At 43.6% G+C, this 19,638-nt stretch overlaps 2 protein-coding genes across 2 annotated transcripts; both read right to left on the bottom strand.

Moving 5' to 3' along the window:
- Positions 1-5,447: 5,447 nt before the first annotated feature.
- On the bottom strand, positions 5,448-10,323 carry LOC141080590 (uncharacterized). Its single transcript, XM_073565917.1, has 3 exons — positions 8,431-10,323; positions 8,178-8,243; positions 5,448-6,002 (listed from the first exon to the last, which is right to left on the bottom strand). Exons 1-2 carry the CDS (start codon positions 9,238-9,240, stop codon positions 8,229-8,231), a joined length of 825 nt encoding a protein of 274 aa, XP_073422018.1. The 5' UTR covers positions 9,241-10,323; the 3' UTR covers positions 5,448-6,002; positions 8,178-8,228.
- A 26-nt stretch (positions 10,324-10,349) lies between these two features.
- On the bottom strand, positions 10,350-14,269 carry LOC141080589 (uncharacterized). The gene is made up of 2 exons (XM_073565916.1): positions 13,080-14,269; positions 10,350-10,904 (listed from the first exon to the last, which is right to left on the bottom strand). The coding sequence occupies exons 1-2, from the start codon at positions 14,140-14,142 to the stop codon at positions 10,801-10,803; spliced, it is 1,167 nt and encodes a 388-aa protein (XP_073422017.1). The 5' UTR covers positions 14,143-14,269; the 3' UTR covers positions 10,350-10,800.
- Between the last annotated feature and the right edge of the window lie 5,369 nt (positions 14,270-19,638).

Raw genomic sequence — 19,638 nt, 5'->3', positions numbered from 1 at the left:
TTATCCCATGTTATTTAACACCGACATGTACTGCAAGGTACCTAATAATTTATGGGTGAGTAATTTAATCCAGAAAAAATTTTCAATGCTTTTTTTGAGTGTTACAGTGGATATGGAAAGTATTCAGACCCCTTTAAATTTTTCACACTTTGTTTCATTGAAGCCATTTGGTAAATTCAAACAAGTTTAGTTTTTTCTTATTAATGTACACTCTGCAAACAGAAGTGTAGAAATGTTTGCAAATTTATTAAAAAAGATAACTGAAATATCACATGGTCATAAGCATTCAGACCCTTTGCTCAGTATTGAGTAGAAGCATCCTTTTGAGCTATTACAGCCATGAGTCTTCTTGGGAATGATGCAACAAGTTTTTCACACCTGGATTTGGGGATCCTCTGCCTTTCTTTCTTACAGATCCTCTCCAGTTCCATCAGGTTGGATGGTGAATGTTGATGTACAGGCATTTTAAAGTCTCCATAGAGATGCTCAATTGTGTTTAGGTAAGGGCTCTGGCTGGACCAGTCAAGAATGGTCACAGAGTTGTTCTGAAGCCACTCCTTTGGTATTTTAGCTGTGTGCTTAGGGTCATTGTCTTGTTGGAAGGTGAAACTTCAGCTAAGTCTGAGGTCCATAGCACTCTGGAAGAGATTTTCATCCCGGATATATCTGTACTTGTCTGCATTCATGTTTCCTTCAATTGCAACCAGGTGTCCTGTCCCTGCAGCTGAAAAACTCCACCATAGCATGATGCTACCAGCACCAAGTTTAGTTACACTGTTGGGATTGTATTGGGCAGGTGATGAGCAGTGCCTGGTTTTCTCCACACATACTACTTAGAATTATCATAATAATAATAATTATTATTATTATTATTATTATTATTTTCTCCACACATACCACTCAGAATTATCACCAAAAAGGTCTATCTTCATCACATCATAACAGAGAATCTTGTTTCTCATAGTCTGGGAGTCCTTCATGTGTTTCTAGCAAACTCTATGTGGGCTTTCATATATCTTGCACTGAAAAAAGGCTTCCATCGGGCCATTCTGCCATAATGGTGCGACTGGTGAAGGGCTGCAGTGATATTTGACTTGTTGGAACTTTCTCCCATCTAACTACTGCATCTGTGGAGCTCATCCATAGTGATCTTGAAGTTCTTCTTTACCTCTCTCACCAAGGCTATTCTCCCACGATAGCTCAGTTTGGCTGGACGGCCAGGTCTAGGAAGACTTCTGTGGTCCCAAACGTCTTCCATTTAGGGATTATTGAGGCCACTTTGCTCTAAGGAACATTGAGTACTGCAGAAATTCTTTAGTAACCTTGGCGAGATCTGAGCCTTCCCATAATCCTGTCTCTGAGCTCCTTGGCCAGTTCCTTTGACCTCATGAATCTCATTCAGTGTGACATGCGCTGTGAGCTATGAGGTCTTATATAGACAGGTGTGTGCCTTTACAAATCAAGTCCTATCAGTTTAATTAAACACAGCTGGACTCCAATGAAGGAGTAGAACTATCTCAAGAAGGAATACAAGGAAATGGATAGCATGTGACTTAAATATGAGTGTCTGAGCAAAGGGTTTGAATTCTTTTGACCATGTGATATTTCACTTTTTCTTTTTAAATAAATTTGAAAAAAATTCTACATTTATGTTTTTTTCAGTCAAGATGGGGTGCAGAGTGCACATTGATGAGAAAAAAATGAACTGTAGACTGTGAGCCCTTGCGGGCAGTGTCCCCTCTCCTTATGTACTTGTGTGTTCCTTGTCTTACACATGTTTATTATACTTGTCTATATTTTCCCTTTTCACATGTAAAGCGCCATGGAATAAATGGCTCTATATAAATGCATAATAATAATAATAATAATAATAACTGTTTTGAGTTTACCAAATGGCTGCAATGAAACAAAGAGTGAAAAATTTAAAGGGGCCTGAATACTTTCCATACCCACTGTATTTAACACTGAAATTTACCACAAAGTACTAATACTCTGAATCTAGAAAAATGTTTAAACACTTTTTGGGAGCGTTATGAAACACAGAAATGTACCACAGAGCATGCAATACTCTATGAGTGAGTAATTGAATGAAGAAAAATGTTTCAATGCTTTTTGGGAGTGGTACATAATACAACAAGGTACCACAGAGTATCTAATACTACATGGATGAGTAATTGAATCCTGAAAAAAGTTGAAAAACTTTTTGGAGTGTTATATGCCACCAAAATGTACCGCAGAATACATAATACTATATGGGTTAGTAAAAAATATTCAATGATTTTTGGAGTGTTATATAACATCAAAATGTACAGTTCAATAAAGCATGCAATACTCTAGGAGTGAGTAATCCAGAAAAACATTTCAACGCTTTTCGTGAATGTTATGTAACACTGAAATGCATTGCAAAGCACATAATACTATATGGGTGAGTAACTAAATCCAGAAAAATGTTTTACCTTTTTATGGAGTGTTATATAACACAGAAATGTACCACAAAGCACCAAACACTCTACAGGTGAGTAATTGAATCCATAAAAATCTTTCAACACATTTTGAGAGTGATGTATAACAACAAAATGTACTGGAAAGCACTTTATACTTTATGGGTAAGTCATTGAAACCAGAAAAAATTTCAACATTTTGTTGGAGTGTTGCACACTTGGTCAAAATTGTTGGTACCCCTTGTTTAATGACAAAAAAACCCACAATAGTGACAGAAATAACTTGAATCTGACAAAACTAATTGTCACGCCGCCTGTCACGCAGCGCTCACCTGGGGGCGGGATCTCGGTCCTGACGTCATCTCTTCTGGAGCTGCGGCCGCTCCAGGGGTCCCGCCGGGTGCACACACGCACCTCTCGTACTTAGGTTCATGTTTTCTCCATGTTCTGTGTGCGCACGCGTGCTCTTCTCAGCTATGTCTCCCGGTCCGTCCTCTCTGTGGTATTGGAGGACTTGACCCGGAAGCCTTGGTGATCATGTGCTATATCAGGCTACCTCTTCCTATGGGAGGTGCCTGATTATTGTTGTACTTCCTGGCTTGGTCTGCCTTGTCCCTGCCTGGCTGTTCGCTGTATTCGGGTCCTCTGTCTTGTCCTCTGCTGTGCCTCTTGGCACACGCTCTGAACCTGTACTCTGCCTTGTACTCTATTGTGCCTCTTGGCACACGCTCTGAACCTGTACTCTGCCTTGTACTCTATTGTGCCTCTTGGCACACGCTCTGAACCTGTACTCTGCCTTGTACTCTATTGTGCCTCTTGGCACATGCTCTGAACCTCCACTCTGCCTTATACTCAGTGTGCCTCCTGACACACACTCTGATCCTGTGCTCTGTCTTATACTCAGTTGTGCCTCCTGGCACACGCTCTGATCCTGTGCTCTGTCTTATGCTCAGTTGTGCCTCCTGGCACACACTCTGTTCCTGTACTCTGTTACACCTCCTGGTACACCTGCTGCCTAACTCAGTACTCTGACGTGCTCCTTTGCACGCGTCCTGCTTTGCTCATACCTGGACGTACTAGTCGCTGCATGCCATACGTGCTCTCGTGTACCCGTCTTGCACCATCCTGTATCCAGCACACTTCTGTGTACACGCCTTGTGTTTCCGAGTACATCCTGTACCGTCCTGTACACCACGTGTCCCTGTGTCCATGCTTTAACACGTTCCTGAATACACACTCATTCGTGTCTCCTGTGAGCCGGCCACCTGGTGCCAGCAGTCGTGGTACCTTACCCCCTTGGGCTTGCCCCTGACACTCCCTGTATAGGGGGTGGTCCTCACTAGGTCAGCTTGCCTTGGGCAGGTTGGTGCCACGACCCAGAGGGTCCACTCCAGGAGTCGTCACACTAATAATAAATCAAAAATCTGTGAAAATGAACAAATGAAAGTCAGACATTGCTTTTCAATAGTGAAGAGTGAACATGCTTGCCACTACTCATTACTCACCCGACTATCACGGTACTCGGTGTACTCATCGAGCACCGAGCATTTCTGGGATTACTCAACGGGAACTCGGGTCTCTACACAGCTTTTTTGGTGGACTTTAGGGATCCAATCACGATGCAGGGATTGTCTGCCAGGCAATGAAATGCTACAGCCATCTTTGTTGTAGTCGTGGAGTGATTGGCTGGCCGCAAAGCATCATCAGGGGTATAAGAGATCGGATTCTGCCCTGCTCGGCACATTCAGCTCCCGATTTATACAGTGTACGGAGAGCTGCTGCCGAGATACAGTCAGAATTGGGGATTTATTAGATAGTGAGGGGCTTACATCCTAAACTACTCAAATTCAGCTAAACCAACAGTCCTTCTAAGGACTAATTCCGGAGTATATAGGTTCCAGTGTTAGGCAGGCAGGGTAGTGTACGTTACTCTATACATATCAGTGCAAGGCCTATAAACACAGAAAAGAAAAGCGATCAAAAAAGGTCCAAAAAAACTAAATAATTCAAAGGATAAAAAATTGAAACTTTATTGAAATATGACCAAGGTACAGGGAAAGTGAAAACAAGCCAAACATGACCATGGTAGCACAAGGACGACAAAGTGGGGCATACAAGGGTTTCTGGACAGTGTATGGGAAAGCAAATTGCTTAGGCATTGTTATGTTGGCAACATTGAAAATATAGCACCCATCCCCAGAATACACGTATTATAAATACCACCCAACAGGATATATTAGTATAACAACACTAAGTCAAGGTATACACATCTTTACCTGTTGGAATGGGAAATGAAAGTCCACCCAAGTATGACCCCCCCCAACGCACGTTTCGGCAACTGGCCTTTCTCAAGGGGTGATGGGAAATGAGGGAAGTGAGGGATATTTAAAATAGAGTCCACCAATAGGATGATGAGTCACACACATGTGAGGAATCAGGCCGATCATATGGTTAATAGGAATCACTCACAGGGGTGGCGCTTGTAACCATGGTTGCATCACACAAACCACATAGCTCCATATGACAACAACCCATGTAGCGATATCCAGCAGGAAGGAGGCAGACAAATACTACATCCAATGTACAATTATAAGAACCATCACTATCCCATATAGGGTATCACAAAGGATCTCCAATATATAAACATAGAAGAGCTGCGCCCCGTCCTATGTTTATGACAACAGCGGGCACACTAATAATGGGCGGTAGTAACGTCAGGACGGCCACTCCCCCTACTGGGTCACATGAGAAAGCACGTCCTATCATAACGACGCGGTCCCAGAAGAGACCACGTCATAAGCTCCTCCCCTTAAGGACTCAGAGGTGGCGACACGTCCAACCTTAGTGACGCACTCCGTCACCTTGGCAACCCTGGCGGCGGACAACGTCAGCATCGCCCAATCATGGCCATGTCACCAACTCCTCCCCCCTATGAGTCATATGTGACGCGGCGTCCAACCATGATGACGCGCTCCGTCGCCCTGGCAGCCCTGACGGCGGCCAGCGTCGGCATCGTGTGGTCATGACGCCCCAAGGGTTAGTCACATGACCCGATGCCGAAAGCCGACCGACATGTGGGAGACAGCGGCGCGTGCGCGTACGGCGGAACCGCCGAACACATATCGAAAAAGACATGTTGATGGAAAGCATAATCAGATCAAATGTAAATACTATAACTACAGGAGGAAAAGGAATCAAAAGCAGGTATAATAATAACAACTGAATAGCATGGCATTAGTTACTAGTGCCTGGAGCAAATGCGATTAGTGGATCATACATACAACCATATAAAGATTTGATATAAACATATAGCGCCAATAGGGCATATACAGTCAAGGGAAGGAAGACATAGCATGGATATATTATAATAGCATCTTGTAATAAATAGATGGAACATCAATAGAAGTACACCAAAGATCATAAATAGACGATGTACGTTGCCACGAAGATACCCATATCATTCCTCATCTGAAAGACTCGATATGCCCAAAGGTATCCAAATATGAAAGGGCCAAAAAGATTTCCAAAGATTGAAACACAGACGTGTAAAATTAGAGAACTCTAAAAATAAAAACATACAAAATTAGAAACTTAAAAATAAAACATAAAAACATAGGTCCAAGGCCACAACACGGCCACGTAAGCAGATGGAAACCGTTTAGAGGAATGGAGCAAAACTGATTGCCTCATTTAGTCCCTTTGGATGAACCGTATCCAATAGCCAAATCCAGCGTGTCTCACACTGAAGGAGTCGCTGGGTAAGATTACCGCCACGAACTCCTGGATTGATAGCATCTATACCGCGAACGCGGAGCAACGATGCATCACAATCATGTTTAAATTTAAAATGACGCGGTAAAGTCCTAAGTGTGGCCGGATCATCATGACCGACTGCCGCCTGTATCCCCAATACATGCTCGCGGACTCGAATCTTCAATGGCCGAGTAGTCATGCCTACATAAATCAAATTACAAGGACATAATGCAAAGTAAATGACATACCGGGTAGTACACGATATACGATGCCGAATAGTAAATGTCCTATTCCTTGATGAATTGAAGAACGCGTCCGCCTGATCAATATTGGGGCAGGCGACACATCGGCCACAGGGAGCACAACCACACCTAGGACGTCTCACGTTCAAAAAAGTTTGTTTGGGTTCGGATTGGTAGTGGCTACGAACCAAATAATCTTTAAGATTCATAGAACGCCGGATGGTAATACTAGGTTTGTGAGGAATTAACTGGTTCAAAATGGGGTCCGTCTGAAGGATGGGCCACGCCCTTTGTAAACAACTTCTCATTTTAGAAAATTGAGCGTGATAATTGGTGATAAAGCGAATTTTATTACAAGATCTATTATCTCTCTGTTTATATAGCAGGGATTGGCGCGTAGACCATCTAGCACGATTGTGAGCTCTCTTAATTGCTCGCCTGCTATAACCCCTCTCCAAGAACCTATCCGAAAGATCCTGGGCTTGAGATTCAAAATCTTTGTCACTGGAACAGATCCTGCGTAAACGCAGGAACTGTCCAATTGGGATCGAATTTATCAGTGATTTGGGGTGAGCTGAGGAGGCATGAAGAAGCATGTTGGAAGAAGTTTCCTTCCTAAAAATGCTAGTCTGGAGTATATTATCATTATCTCTCCACACATTGACATCAAGAAAGCTTACCTTGGTCATGTCATACTGATATGTTAAATGAATGTTTCTGTCGTTTGAGTTTATCCTCTCCATAAAGTTGGATAATTGTACCTCATTTCCCTGCCAGACCAGAAAAATATCGTCGATGTACCGCACCCAAAGGGGGATGCGGTCCATCGACTGATACTGGTCAGACAGGGGGAGGTCCCTCTCCCACAGCCCCAGGAACAGGTTGGCATACGATGGTGCAAACGATGCCCCCATCGCTGTCCCCTGGAGCTGCAGGTAGAAGGACCCCATGAAGGTAAAAAAATTATGTGTTAGGGAGAACTCAAGTAATTCCAGAACCAAGGAAACAATCTCAAGAGGTAAGTTGGACATATTAAGAAAATATTTTGTAGCTGAGAGTCCATCTTTGTGCCGAATACTGGTGTATAAGGATTCTACATCCCCCGTCACCAGCATGGTACCGATGCCAATGTGAAGCCCATCAATTCTCTTTAAAAACTCACCCGTATCCAATAAAAAAGAGGGCAGGCTCTCCACAAGGGGTTGTAGCTTAGAGTCAATCCAACGATTGACTCTTTCCAGGTAGTTACCAGAACCAGAAATAATCGGACGTCCTGGTGGGGCCTCCAGACTCTTGTGTACCTTGGGCAACAGGTAGAATGTTGCTATGGTTGGTTCCTGTACCTTGAGGGAGCCAGCCAATTCCTTAGTAATAACCCCATTAGAGACAGCTAAGTCAAGGATTTTATTTAATTGAGTTACAAATGACAAAAGAGGGTTAAACGTTAGGCGTTTATAGCAGATGTTATTGTTTAGTTGTCGAAGGGCCTCCTTCTCATAAAGGAGTTTGGGCCAGATAACCACATTTCCCCCTTTGTCAGCTGGTTTTAACACAACATCTGGAAGCCCCCTCAGGACGTCCAATCTACTGCGTTCATCGCGGCTAAGATTGTCTCTACCAATACCTCTTGGGATATTCATAAAGTCTCTGGTAACTACCTGGACAAAGAGATCGACAGCTGAACAAGATGTAAGAGGGGGGAATTTTTTGGACTTGATTTTAAGAGATTGAGGAATCTTACCTCCTTCGCCAAATTCGTGTTCGGTGGAAAGATCCTCAAGGTCTTGTAAGGCTAGTTGTTCCTTTTCTGTGGGAAAAAGACTTTGCAAATCAGGGTCAAAGAAATGTTTTTTAAAAATCAGGGATCTAGCAAATAAATGTAGATCCTTTATGGCCATAAAGGTGTTGAAATGAGATTTGGGAGAAAAGGTGAGTCCTCTACTCAATAGTGACAAGTCAGAATCGGTCAGAACGTGAGAACTAAGATTAATTACCTTATTACTTTTCTTGCGTTCAGGAGACTTGAATTGCATCCGCTTGTAGGGATGGAAATTGACATCTCTCACTCTCTTTGGCCTTGAACCAGACCGTGTTGTTATGGAGGATGTAGACCACTCTGAAGAGTCACTCATAGAGGATAGAGAACCCACTGAAGAGACTCCACGTAGGCCTGGAGCTTTGCTGTTAGGTTTCCTCCAAAAATAAACACCCTTATTTGCAAAGTCTTTAATATCACGTTGAAATTTTGAGGCCTGAGTTTCGTTGATTTTTTTAACACATAAGTCCAAATTCTTCTCAATTCTAGATTCAAAAGCAGCAATCTTCTCAGATGCACATACTGCCTTAAAATTTCGTTCAATATCATCTATTGTTTTATCAAGGTCTACAATGATCTTAGAATTACGCTCAATTAGCAACTTCATAAAAATTAACGAGCAGGTACCACAAGCTTCCTCCCAACGTTTGATGAAGTCATCATCCTCAATTGGAAAAGAAGGAGTGACCCTAACCCGAAGACCCCTCGGGATCATATTAGAGGAAACATATTTCTCCAAAAAAGCCCTATTCCACCATATTTTGGTGCGTTTTAATAGCAGCTTTTCGATCTCGAGGGCTTGACTATCAAGTGAATGATCCTCAGACAGCTGTGACTCGATCCCACTGGATCCGAATACCTGGTCAATTTGTCCAAGCCAGGCCTTGTCTTTAGCCCGGAAATCCATATCCGAAAAAACAAAAAAACCTGTGCATAACACAGAAATATTAGAACATAACCACATTAAGGATAAGCAACCCATAAACATTAATGTATAGTGGAGTGACGGGTTTAGGAAACATATGGACAATCGCAAAAATATGACAATAAACACAGAAAAGAAAAGCGATCAAAAAAGGTCCAAAAAAACTAAATAATTCAAAGGATAAAAAATTGAAACTTTATTGAAATATGACCAAGGTACAGGGAAAGTGAAAACAAGCCAAACATGACCATGGTAGCACAAGGACGACAAAGTGGGGCATACAAGGGTTTCTGGACAGTGTATGGGAAAGCAAATTGCTTAGGCATTGTTATGTTGGCAACATTGAAAATATAGCACCCATCCCCAGAATACACGTATTATAAATACCACCCAACAGGATATATTAGTATAACAACACTAAGTCAAGGTATACACATCTTTACCTGTTGGAATGGGAAATGAAAGTCCACCCAAGTATGACCCCCCCAACGCACGTTTCGGCAACTGGCCTTTCTCAAGGGGTGATGGGAAATGAGGGAAGTGAGGGATATTTAAAATAGAGTCCACCAATAGGATGATGAGTCACACACATGTGAGGAATCAGGCCGATCATATGGTTAATAGGAATCACTCACAGGGGTGGCGCTTGTAACCATGGTTGCATCACACAAACCACATAGCTCCATATGACAACAACCCATGTAGCGATATCCAGCAGGAAGGAGGCAGACAAATACTACATCCAATGTACAATTATAAGAACCATCACTATCCCATATAGGGTATCACAAAGGATCTCCAATATATAAACATAGAAGAGCTGCGCCCCGTCCTATGTTTATGACAACAGCGGGCACACTAATAATGGGCGGTAGTAACGTCAGGACGGCCACTCCCCCTACTGGGTCACATGAGAAAGCACGTCCTATCATAACGACGCGGTCCCAGAAGAGACCACGTCATAAGCTCCTCCCCTTAAGGACTCAGAGGTGGCGACACGTCCAACCTTAGTGACGCACTCCGTCACCTTGGCAACCCTGGCGGCGGACAACGTCAGCATCGCCCAATCATGGCCATGTCACCAACTCCTCCCCCCTATGAGTCATATGTGACGCGGCGTCCAACCATGATGACGCGCTCCGTCGCCCTGGCAGCCCTGACGGCGGCCAGCGTCGGCATCGTGTGGTCATGACGCCCCAAGGGTTAGTCACATGACCCGATGCCGAAAGCCGACCGACATGTGGGAGACAGCGGCGCGTGCGCGTACGGCGGAACCGCCGAACACATATCGAAAAAGACATGTTGATGGAAAGCATAATCAGATCAAATGTAAATACTATAACTACAGGAGGAAAAGGAATCAAAAGCAGGTATAATAATAACAACTGAATAGCATGGCATTAGTTACTAGTGCCTGGAGCAAATGCGATTAGTGGATCATACATACAACCATATAAAGATTTGATATAAACATATAGCGCCAATAGGGCATATACAGTCAAGGGAAGGAAGACATAGCATGGATATATTATAATAGCATCTTGTAATAAATAGATGGAACATCAATAGAAGTACACCAAAGATCATAAATAGACGATGTACGTTGCCACGAAGATACCCATATCATTCCTCATCTGAAAGACTCGATATGCCCAAAGGTATCCAAATATGAAAGGGCCAAAAAGATTTCCAAAGATTGAAACACAGACGTGTAAAATTAGAGAACTCTAAAAATAAAAACATACAAAATTAGAAACTTAAAAATAAAACATAAAAACATAGGTCCAAGGCCACAACACGGCCACGTAAGCAGATGGAAACCGTTTAGAGGAATGGAGCAAAACTGATTGCCTCATTTAGTCCCTTTGGATGAACCGTATCCAATAGCCAAATCCAGCGTGTCTCACACTGAAGGAGTCGCTGGGTAAGATTACCGCCACGAACTCCTGGATTGATAGCATCTATACCGCGAACGCGGAGCAACGATGCATCACAATCATGTTTAAATTTAAAATGACGCGGTAAAGTCCTAAGTGTGGCCGGATCATCATGACCGACTGCCGCCTGTATCCCCAATACATGCTCGCGGACTCGAATCTTCAATGGCCGAGTAGTCATGCCTACATAAATCAAATTACAAGGACATAATGCAAAGTAAATGACATACCGGGTAGTACACGATATACGATGCCGAATAGTAAATGTCCTATTCCTTGATGAATTGAAGAACGCGTCCGCCTGATCAATATTGGGGCAGGCGACACATCGGCCACAGGGAGCACAACCACACCTAGGACGTCTCACGTTCAAAAAAGTTTGTTTGGGTTCGGATTGGTAGTGGCTACGAACCAAATAATCTTTAAGATTCATAGAACGCCGGATGGTAATACTAGGTTTGTGAGGAATTAACTGGTTCAAAATGGGGTCCGTCTGAAGGATGGGCCACGCCCTTTGTAAACAACTTCTCATTTTAGAAAATTGAGCGTGATAATTGGTGATAAAGCGAATTTTATTACAAGATCTATTATCTCTCTGTTTATATAGCAGGGATTGGCGCGTAGACCATCTAGCACGATTGTGAGCTCTCTTAATTGCTCGCCTGCTATAACCCCTCTCCAAGAACCTATCCGAAAGATCCTGGGCTTGAGATTCAAAATCTTTGTCACTGGAACAGATCCTGCGTAAACGCAGGAACTGTCCAATTGGGATCGAATTTATCAGTGATTTGGGGTGAGCTGAGGAGGCATGAAGAAGCATGTTGGAAGAAGTTTCCTTCCTAAAAATGCTAGTCTGGAGTATATTATCATTATCTCTCCACACATTGACATCAAGAAAGCTTACCTTGGTCATGTCATACTGATATGTTAAATGAATGTTTCTGTCGTTTGAGTTTATCCTCTCCATAAAGTTGGATAATTGTACCTCATTTCCCTGCCAGACCAGAAAAATATCGTCGATGTACCGCACCCAAAGGGGGATGCGGTCCATCGACTGATACTGGTCAGACAGGGGGAGGTCCCTCTCCCACAGCCCCAGGAACAGGTTGGCATACGATGGTGCAAACGATGCCCCCATCGCTGTCCCCTGGAGCTGCAGGTAGAAGGACCCCATGAAGGTAAAAAAATTATGTGTTAGGGAGAACTCAAGTAATTCCAGAACCAAGGAAACAATCTCAAGAGGTAAGTTGGACATATTAAGAAAATATTTTGTAGCTGAGAGTCCATCTTTGTGCCGAATACTGGTGTATAAGGATTCTACATCCCCCGTCACCAGCATGGTACCGATGCCAATGTGAAGCCCATCAATTCTCTTTAAAAACTCACCCGTATCCAATAAAAAAGAGGGCAGGCTCTCCACAAGGGGTTGTAGCTTAGAGTCAATCCAACGATTGACTCTTTCCAGGTAGTTACCAGAACCAGAAATAATCGGACGTCCTGGTGGGGCCTCCAGACTCTTGTGTACCTTGGGCAACAGGTAGAATGTTGCTATGGTTGGTTCCTGTACCTTGAGGGAGCCAGCCAATTCCTTAGTAATAACCCCATTAGAGACAGCTAAGTCAAGGATTTTATTTAATTGAGTTACAAATGACAAAAGAGGGTTAAACGTTAGGCGTTTATAGCAGATGTTATTGTTTAGTTGTCGAAGGGCCTCCTTCTCATAAAGGAGTTTGGGCCAGATAACCACATTTCCCCCTTTGTCAGCTGGTTTTAACACAACATCTGGAAGCCCCCTCAGGACGTCCAATCTACTGCGTTCATCGCGGCTAAGATTGTCTCTACCAATACCTCTTGGGATATTCATAAAGTCTCTGGTAACTACCTGGACAAAGAGATCGACAGCTGAACAAGATGTAAGAGGGGGGAATTTTTTGGACTTGATTTTAAGAGATTGAGGAATCTTACCTCCTTCGCCAAATTCGTGTTCGGTGGAAAGATCCTCAAGGTCTTGTAAGGCTAGTTGTTCCTTTTCTGTGGGAAAAAGACTTTGCAAATCAGGGTCAAAGAAATGTTTTTTAAAAATCAGGGATCTAGCAAATAAATGTAGATCCTTTATGGCCATAAAGGTGTTGAAATGAGATTTGGGAGAAAAGGTGAGTCCTCTACTCAATAGTGACAAGTCAGAGTCGGTCAGAACGTGAGAACTAAGATTAATTACCTTATTACTTTTCTTGCGTTCAGGAGACTTGAATTGCATCCGCTTGTAGGGATGGAAATTGACATCTCTCACTCTCTTTGGCCTTGAACCAGACCGTGTTGTTATGGAGGATGTAGACCACTCTGAAGAGTCACTCATAGAGGATAGAGAACCCACTGAAGAGACTCCACGTAGGCCTGGAGCTTTGCTGTTAGGTTTCCTCCAAAAATAAACACCCTTATTTGCAAAGTCTTTAATATCACGTTGAAATTTTGAGGCCTGAGTTTCGTTGATTTTTTTAACACATAAGTCCAAATTCTTCTCAATTCTAGATTCAAAAGCAGCAATCTTCTCAGATGCACATACTGCCTTAAAATTTCGTTCAATATCATCTATTGTTTTATCAAGGTCTACAATGATCTTAGAATTACGCTCAATTAGCAACTTCATAAAAATTAACGAGCAGGTACCACAAGCTTCCTCCCAACGTTTGATGAAGTCATCATCCTCAATTGGAAAAGAAGGAGTGACCCTAACCCGAAGACCCCTCGGGATCATATTAGAGGAAACATATTTCTCCAAAAAAGCCCTATTCCACCATATTTTGGTGCGTTTTAATAGCAGCTTTTCGATCTCGAGGGCTTGACTATCAAGTGAATGATCCTCAGACAGCTGTGACTCGATCCCACTGGATCCGAATACCTGGTCAATTTGTCCAAGCCAGGCCTTGTCTTTAGCCCGGAAATCCATATCCGAAAAAACAAAAAAACCTGTGCATAACACAGAAATATTAGAACATAACCACATTAAGGATAAGCAACCCATAAACATTAATGTATAGTGGAGTGACGGGTTTAGGAAACATATGGACAATCGCAAAAATATGACAATAAACACAGAAAAGAAAAGCGATCAAAAAAGGTCCAAAAAAACTAAATAATTCAAAGGATAAAAAATTGAAACTTTATTGAAATATGACCAAGGTACAGGGAAAGTGAAAACAAGCCAAACATGACCATGGTAGCACAAGGACGACAAAGTGGGGCATACAAGGGTTTATGGACAGTGTATGGGAAAGCAAATTGCTTAGGCATTGTTATGTTGGCAACATTGAAAATATAGCACCCATCCCCAGAATACACGTATTATAAATACCACCCAACAGGATATATTAGTATAACAACACTAAGTCAAGGTATACACATCTTTACCTGTTGGAATGGGAAATGAAAGTCCACCCAAGTATGACCCCCCCCAACGCACGTTTCGGCAACTGGCCTTTCTCAAGGGGTGATGGGAAATGAGGGAAGTGAGGGATATTTAAAATAGAGTCCACCAATAGGATGATGAGTCACACACATGTGAGGAATCAGGCCGATCATATGGTTAATAGGAATCACTCACAGGGGTGGCGCTTGTAACCATGGTTGCATCACACAAACCACATAGCTCCATATGACAACAACCCATGTAGCGATATCCAGCAGGAAGGAGGCAGACAAATACTACATCCAATGTACAATTATAAGAACCATCACTATCCCATATAGGGTATCACAAAGGATCTCCAATATATAAACATAGAAGAGCTGCGCCCCGTCCTATGTTTATGACAACAGCGGGCACACTAATAATGGGCGGTAGTAACGTCAGGACGGCCACTCCCCCTACTGGGTCACATGAGAAAGCACGTCCTATCATAACGACGCGGTCCCAGAAGAGACCACGTCATAAGCTCCTCCCCTTAAGGACTCAGAGGTGGCGACACGTCCAACCTTAGTGACGCACTCCGTCACCTTGGCAACCCTGGCGGCGGACAACGTCAGCATCGCCCAATCATGGCCATGTCACCAACTCCTCCCCCCTATGAGTCATATGTGACGCGGCGTCCAACCATGATGACGCGCTCCGTCGCCCTGGCAGCCCTGACGGCGGCCAGCGTCGGCATCGTGTGGTCATGACGCCCCAAGGGTTAGTCACATGACCCGATGCCGAAAGCCGACCGACATGTGGGAGACAGCGGCGCGTGCGCGTACGGCGGAACCGCCGAACACATATCGAAAAAGACATGTTGATGGAAAGCATAATCAGATCAAATGTAAATACTATAACTACAGGAGGAAAAGGAATCAAAAGCAGGTATAATAATAACAACTGAATAGCATGGCATTAGTTACTAGTGCCTGGAGCAAATGCGATTAGTGGATCATACATACAACCATATAAAGATTTGATATAAACATATAGCGCCAATAGGGCATATACAGTCAAGGGAAGGAAGACATAGCATGGATATATTATAATAGCATCTTGTAATAAATAGATGGAACATCAATAGAAGTACACCAAAGATCATAAATAGACGATGTACGTTGCCACGAAGATACCCATATCATTCCTCATCTGAAAGACTCGATATGCCCAAAGGTATCCAAATATGAAAGGGCCAAAAAGATTTCCAAAGATTGAAACACAGACGTGTAAAAGTGCAAGGCCTGCAGACACTGTATGTGTGTATATAGATCATTGCATACATCAAGAGGGTCCATTCCCTTCCTGTGTTCTGGTGCTGCTGCTACCTGTAGGATACGTGCTTAAAGTTTGGCCAGTGTAGGCCGGTTTTCCTTTTTTGGCCTGGGTGTCTCTGCGCTTATATACAGCAGTAGCTAGAAAAAAATAAAAAAATACAGGCCACACATTTTTCGCTGTGGTATCTCCGTGCCAGTTAATATCTGTGCATGCTCAAAGTTTGGCCAGTTTACGGCGATTTCCTTTTTTTTGTCCTGGGTGTCACAGTACTGATATACAACCCTAATTAGCCCCAAAATAAAAAAAAACAGGGCACATATTTGTCATAGTGGTATCGCCGTGCCAGCTGATATCTGTGTGTGCTCAAAGTTTGCCCAGTTTAGGCCAAAACATTGTATTTTTTTTTGCATTTTTGCAGTCTGTTGACGCACTTATTAAATCTGCTAAGGCAAAAAACATTTTTACCTAATGTCCAGATAGGCAAATGTGTGGTTTTCAAGCACACATATCACATACAAGTTGCCTCCCAAATCACCCTTTTCTAGTGAACGTGTATAATATTCTAGTCCATTTACAATGGGCAAGGCATGTAGCAAGGAACGGAGAAGTGGACGTGATGGTGATGGTGCAGGCCAAGGCGGTGGGCAAGCTGAAATTTGCCCACCAAAAACACCCACATCTTCTTGCTGGACCTTAGTGTCCGAAGTCGTAGGGAACCGTGGCAAGACAGCGCTATTGAAGCCTGAGCAGTGTGAAAAGGTTGTTGGCTGGATAGCGGATAACGCTTTCAGTTACTTATCCACCACCATCATCACCCTGTCTTCAACACGGTCAAGTCACAGTAGCCATGAATCTGGAACGCATATTCCTTACCCTGATCCTCGTTCCTCCCACCATGCTGAGTGCCCTGAGATAACTGATCCCACACTCGGGCACTCCGAAGAGCTGTTCAGTTTACCTTTTGGAGATTTGTGCCTCTCGCCCAGTCCACTTGAATCGGGGCAAGATGATATTTCATGTAGCGATGCACAAATCTTTGAGCAGTCACAGTCACAAGAGGTGGATGATGATGAGACACAATTGCCAGAAAGTCTGGAGGAGGACCAGGGTGGGGAAGTGGAAGATGAGGTGGTGGATGATGTAGTAACAGACCCAACCTGGCAGGAATACATGCAGAGCGAAGACAGCAGCACACAGGGGGAGGTATGCATCACACCACTTCAGGCAGGAAGAAGCAGTGTGGTGGCTGCAGACTGGTCTTCCCGAGTCTGGTTATTTTTTAAATACTCTGCCGATAACCCCAAACAGGCCATTTGCAACACCTGTCATGCCAGCATGATGCAAAGATGCCTCCTCCCCTGCACCTGTCATTGCCCAGTCAAATAGCATCATCATCAAGCTTGTCCACGTCCTTTTCCCAGCAAAGCCTTCAGTTGTCCATACCCCAGTCATTGGAACATAAGCAGAAATACACAGTTAACACCCAACAGGCCACAGTACTCAATGCTCATATTTCTCATCTGCTTGCGGTTGAAATGTTGCCTTTTAGGCTCATGGAAATGGAAGCTTTCCGCAACCTGATGGCGGTAGCCGTCCAAAGGTACTCTGCCCCCAGCCACCACTATTTCTCCTGCTGTGCCTTCCCGGCATTACACAACCACGTGTCCCACAACATTACCCATGCCCTAAACAATGCAGTTACTGGGAAAGTACACCAAACCATAGACACGTGGACATTTGCTTGTGGCCAGGGACGGTACATCTCACTGACAGCACACTGGGTTAACATAGTGGAAGCTGGGACCCAGTCCGACCTTGGGATGGAACACGTTCTACGTCATTCAGGGTTGCCTCCACTGTGTACAGCTCCTGCACCCCCTCCTCCTCTTCAGCCTCCATGACCAAAATGAGCACATCAGTCACAAGCTGGAAGCACTGCAGCACTGCCAAAGCAAAGTGGCAACAGGCTGTGATGAAGCTAATTTGCTTAGGTGACGAGCCGCACAATGCTGAAGTGTTGTTCACAGCTCAGAAAGAGCAGGCAGATGTGTGGCTGACAACGCTAAATCTCCAGCCAGGCATGGTTGTGTGTGACAATTGCAGGAACCTGGTGGCGACTTTGAGGCGAGGCAAACTGACACACAAACCGTGCCTGGCCCATGTGCTGAACTTTGCTGCTCAATGTCACAGTCAGCTGTGGAATCTCGCTGACATCTGACAGCATGATCCTGCAGCGCTGTGACCGATAGTGCCAGCGGTAGTGTTAACGCACACACAGGCACTTGCACACACCTGCAGACACACACAGACACACAGACACCTGCACACACCTGCAGACACAAGCACACATACACAGACAACCACAAATATTCGCACACACACAGAAACCTGCACAGAGCCACACACACAGACACAGCATGTGATGAGCATGGTGACACCAGGTCTGAAAAAGACCTGTTGAGGCTGTGCGGCCAGCCAATCACTGTATTGCCACAAACAACATGGCTGCGGCATTACAATGCCTGGCAGACAATTCCTGCTGTTGATTGGTGCTTTAAAGAGCACCAAAACATGCAGGTCGGGGACTTGAGCTCCAGCCAAGCAACCCATTTAATACTAGGTGAGCTCTGAGCATTGCGAGCACAATGATGCTCGGACGAGCACCGAAAAGTTGCGAGCATGCTCGCTCATCACTAATCATGACCCTTGTATAAACTGCCAATGGTCATTTTTCTCCTACAGATTTTTTACCAAAGTTTTTCATTATATGCTTGGTTTTGTCACGCAGTGTCTTGGGACTGTGAATGCTAACAAGGTCCATAGACTAGGGTACCTTAGTCTATCCCCTGTTCCCTGGGCTACTCTTGAAGTTGGGTTCCCATAGGTTGCTATGCTGTTATATCATCCCTCTTCTGTCCCCTCCCCCACCGATTTCAGTGGGAAGCTGAAGTGTATAGGATAATATTAACCCAACAAACAAGGGAAGACGAACAGGTATAAATGAAAACAGCAGTCATACAAATACACTCACAGCTGAGTGGAACACAGGGGAGTTAAAGGAAGGAGAAACCAAATAGAAAAAGATGAGGATGTGCACACAAATAAAACACCAAACAACAATCTCCTGAACAAATCTCCAAATGTCAACTCCAACCAAAAACTTCACCTCTAACTCCAAACCAGCCAGTAAGAACAACACTGTCAATTCCTAATTGCCAGAGGCGAGCATATATACCAAAGGGGAGTGGCCAACAATAAACAGCTGGGACAATCTAGGTAGGAAATCTCAGATAGCTTCAAATGAACAGGTTAACCCTTTCACTGTCAGCAAGGAAAAACCCGCACTGTTTAATAAGATGGTGGAGTGCTTCTAACCAGTGCAGAAGCTCATGAAACCATACGCTACGATCTTCAAGCCCTTCTCTGTCGAACTACCCCTGTGACAGTTTGCTTGTCTTATTTTGAGAGTATACTTGCATTTATGCTCTGAATGTTTTAGTTACAATAGTTCTTCTCTCTGGAGGAGTTCATTTTGGACTATTTTTAAGTGGCACAATGATTTCTATTTGCACCCCTGCCTGTGAAAATTATTTTTTTTAGGAAGTATTTAATAACAAAAATAGATTATTGAATATAACATCTCTAGCAATTATTTCATCCAAAAAACATAACTTACTAACTAGTCACAAGTTCATCTGATCGGTAAATACAATTTTAAATTAAATATAGAGGCTAGTATTAATAATTACCTTTTTTCTTCTTTTGCGAGTAACAAGTATGCTGAAAATTGCAGTCCAT

The sequence above is a fragment of the Dendrobates tinctorius genome, unplaced genomic scaffold, assembly GCF_039654945.1.
Source record: "Dendrobates tinctorius isolate UK_male_01 unplaced genomic scaffold, ASM3965494v1 ptg000016l, whole genome shotgun sequence".
Classification (NCBI taxonomy): Eukaryota; Metazoa; Chordata; class Amphibia; order Anura; family Dendrobatidae; genus Dendrobates; species Dendrobates tinctorius.
This window is presented reverse-complemented; position numbering and strand designations above follow the sequence as displayed.

Coding starts and splice junctions, on each gene's coding strand:
- LOC141080590 (XM_073565917.1), bottom strand. CDS start 9,240: ATGTTTATGGGTTGCTTATCCTTAATGTGGTTATGTTCTAATATTTCT.
- LOC141080589 (XM_073565916.1), bottom strand. CDS start 14,142: ATGTTTATGGGTTGCTTATCCTTAATGTGGTTATGTTCTAATATTTCT. Junction 10,905..13,079: donor ACACGAATTTGGCGAAGGAG/GTAAGATTCCTC, acceptor TTTTATTTTTAG/AGTTCTCTAATTTTACACGT.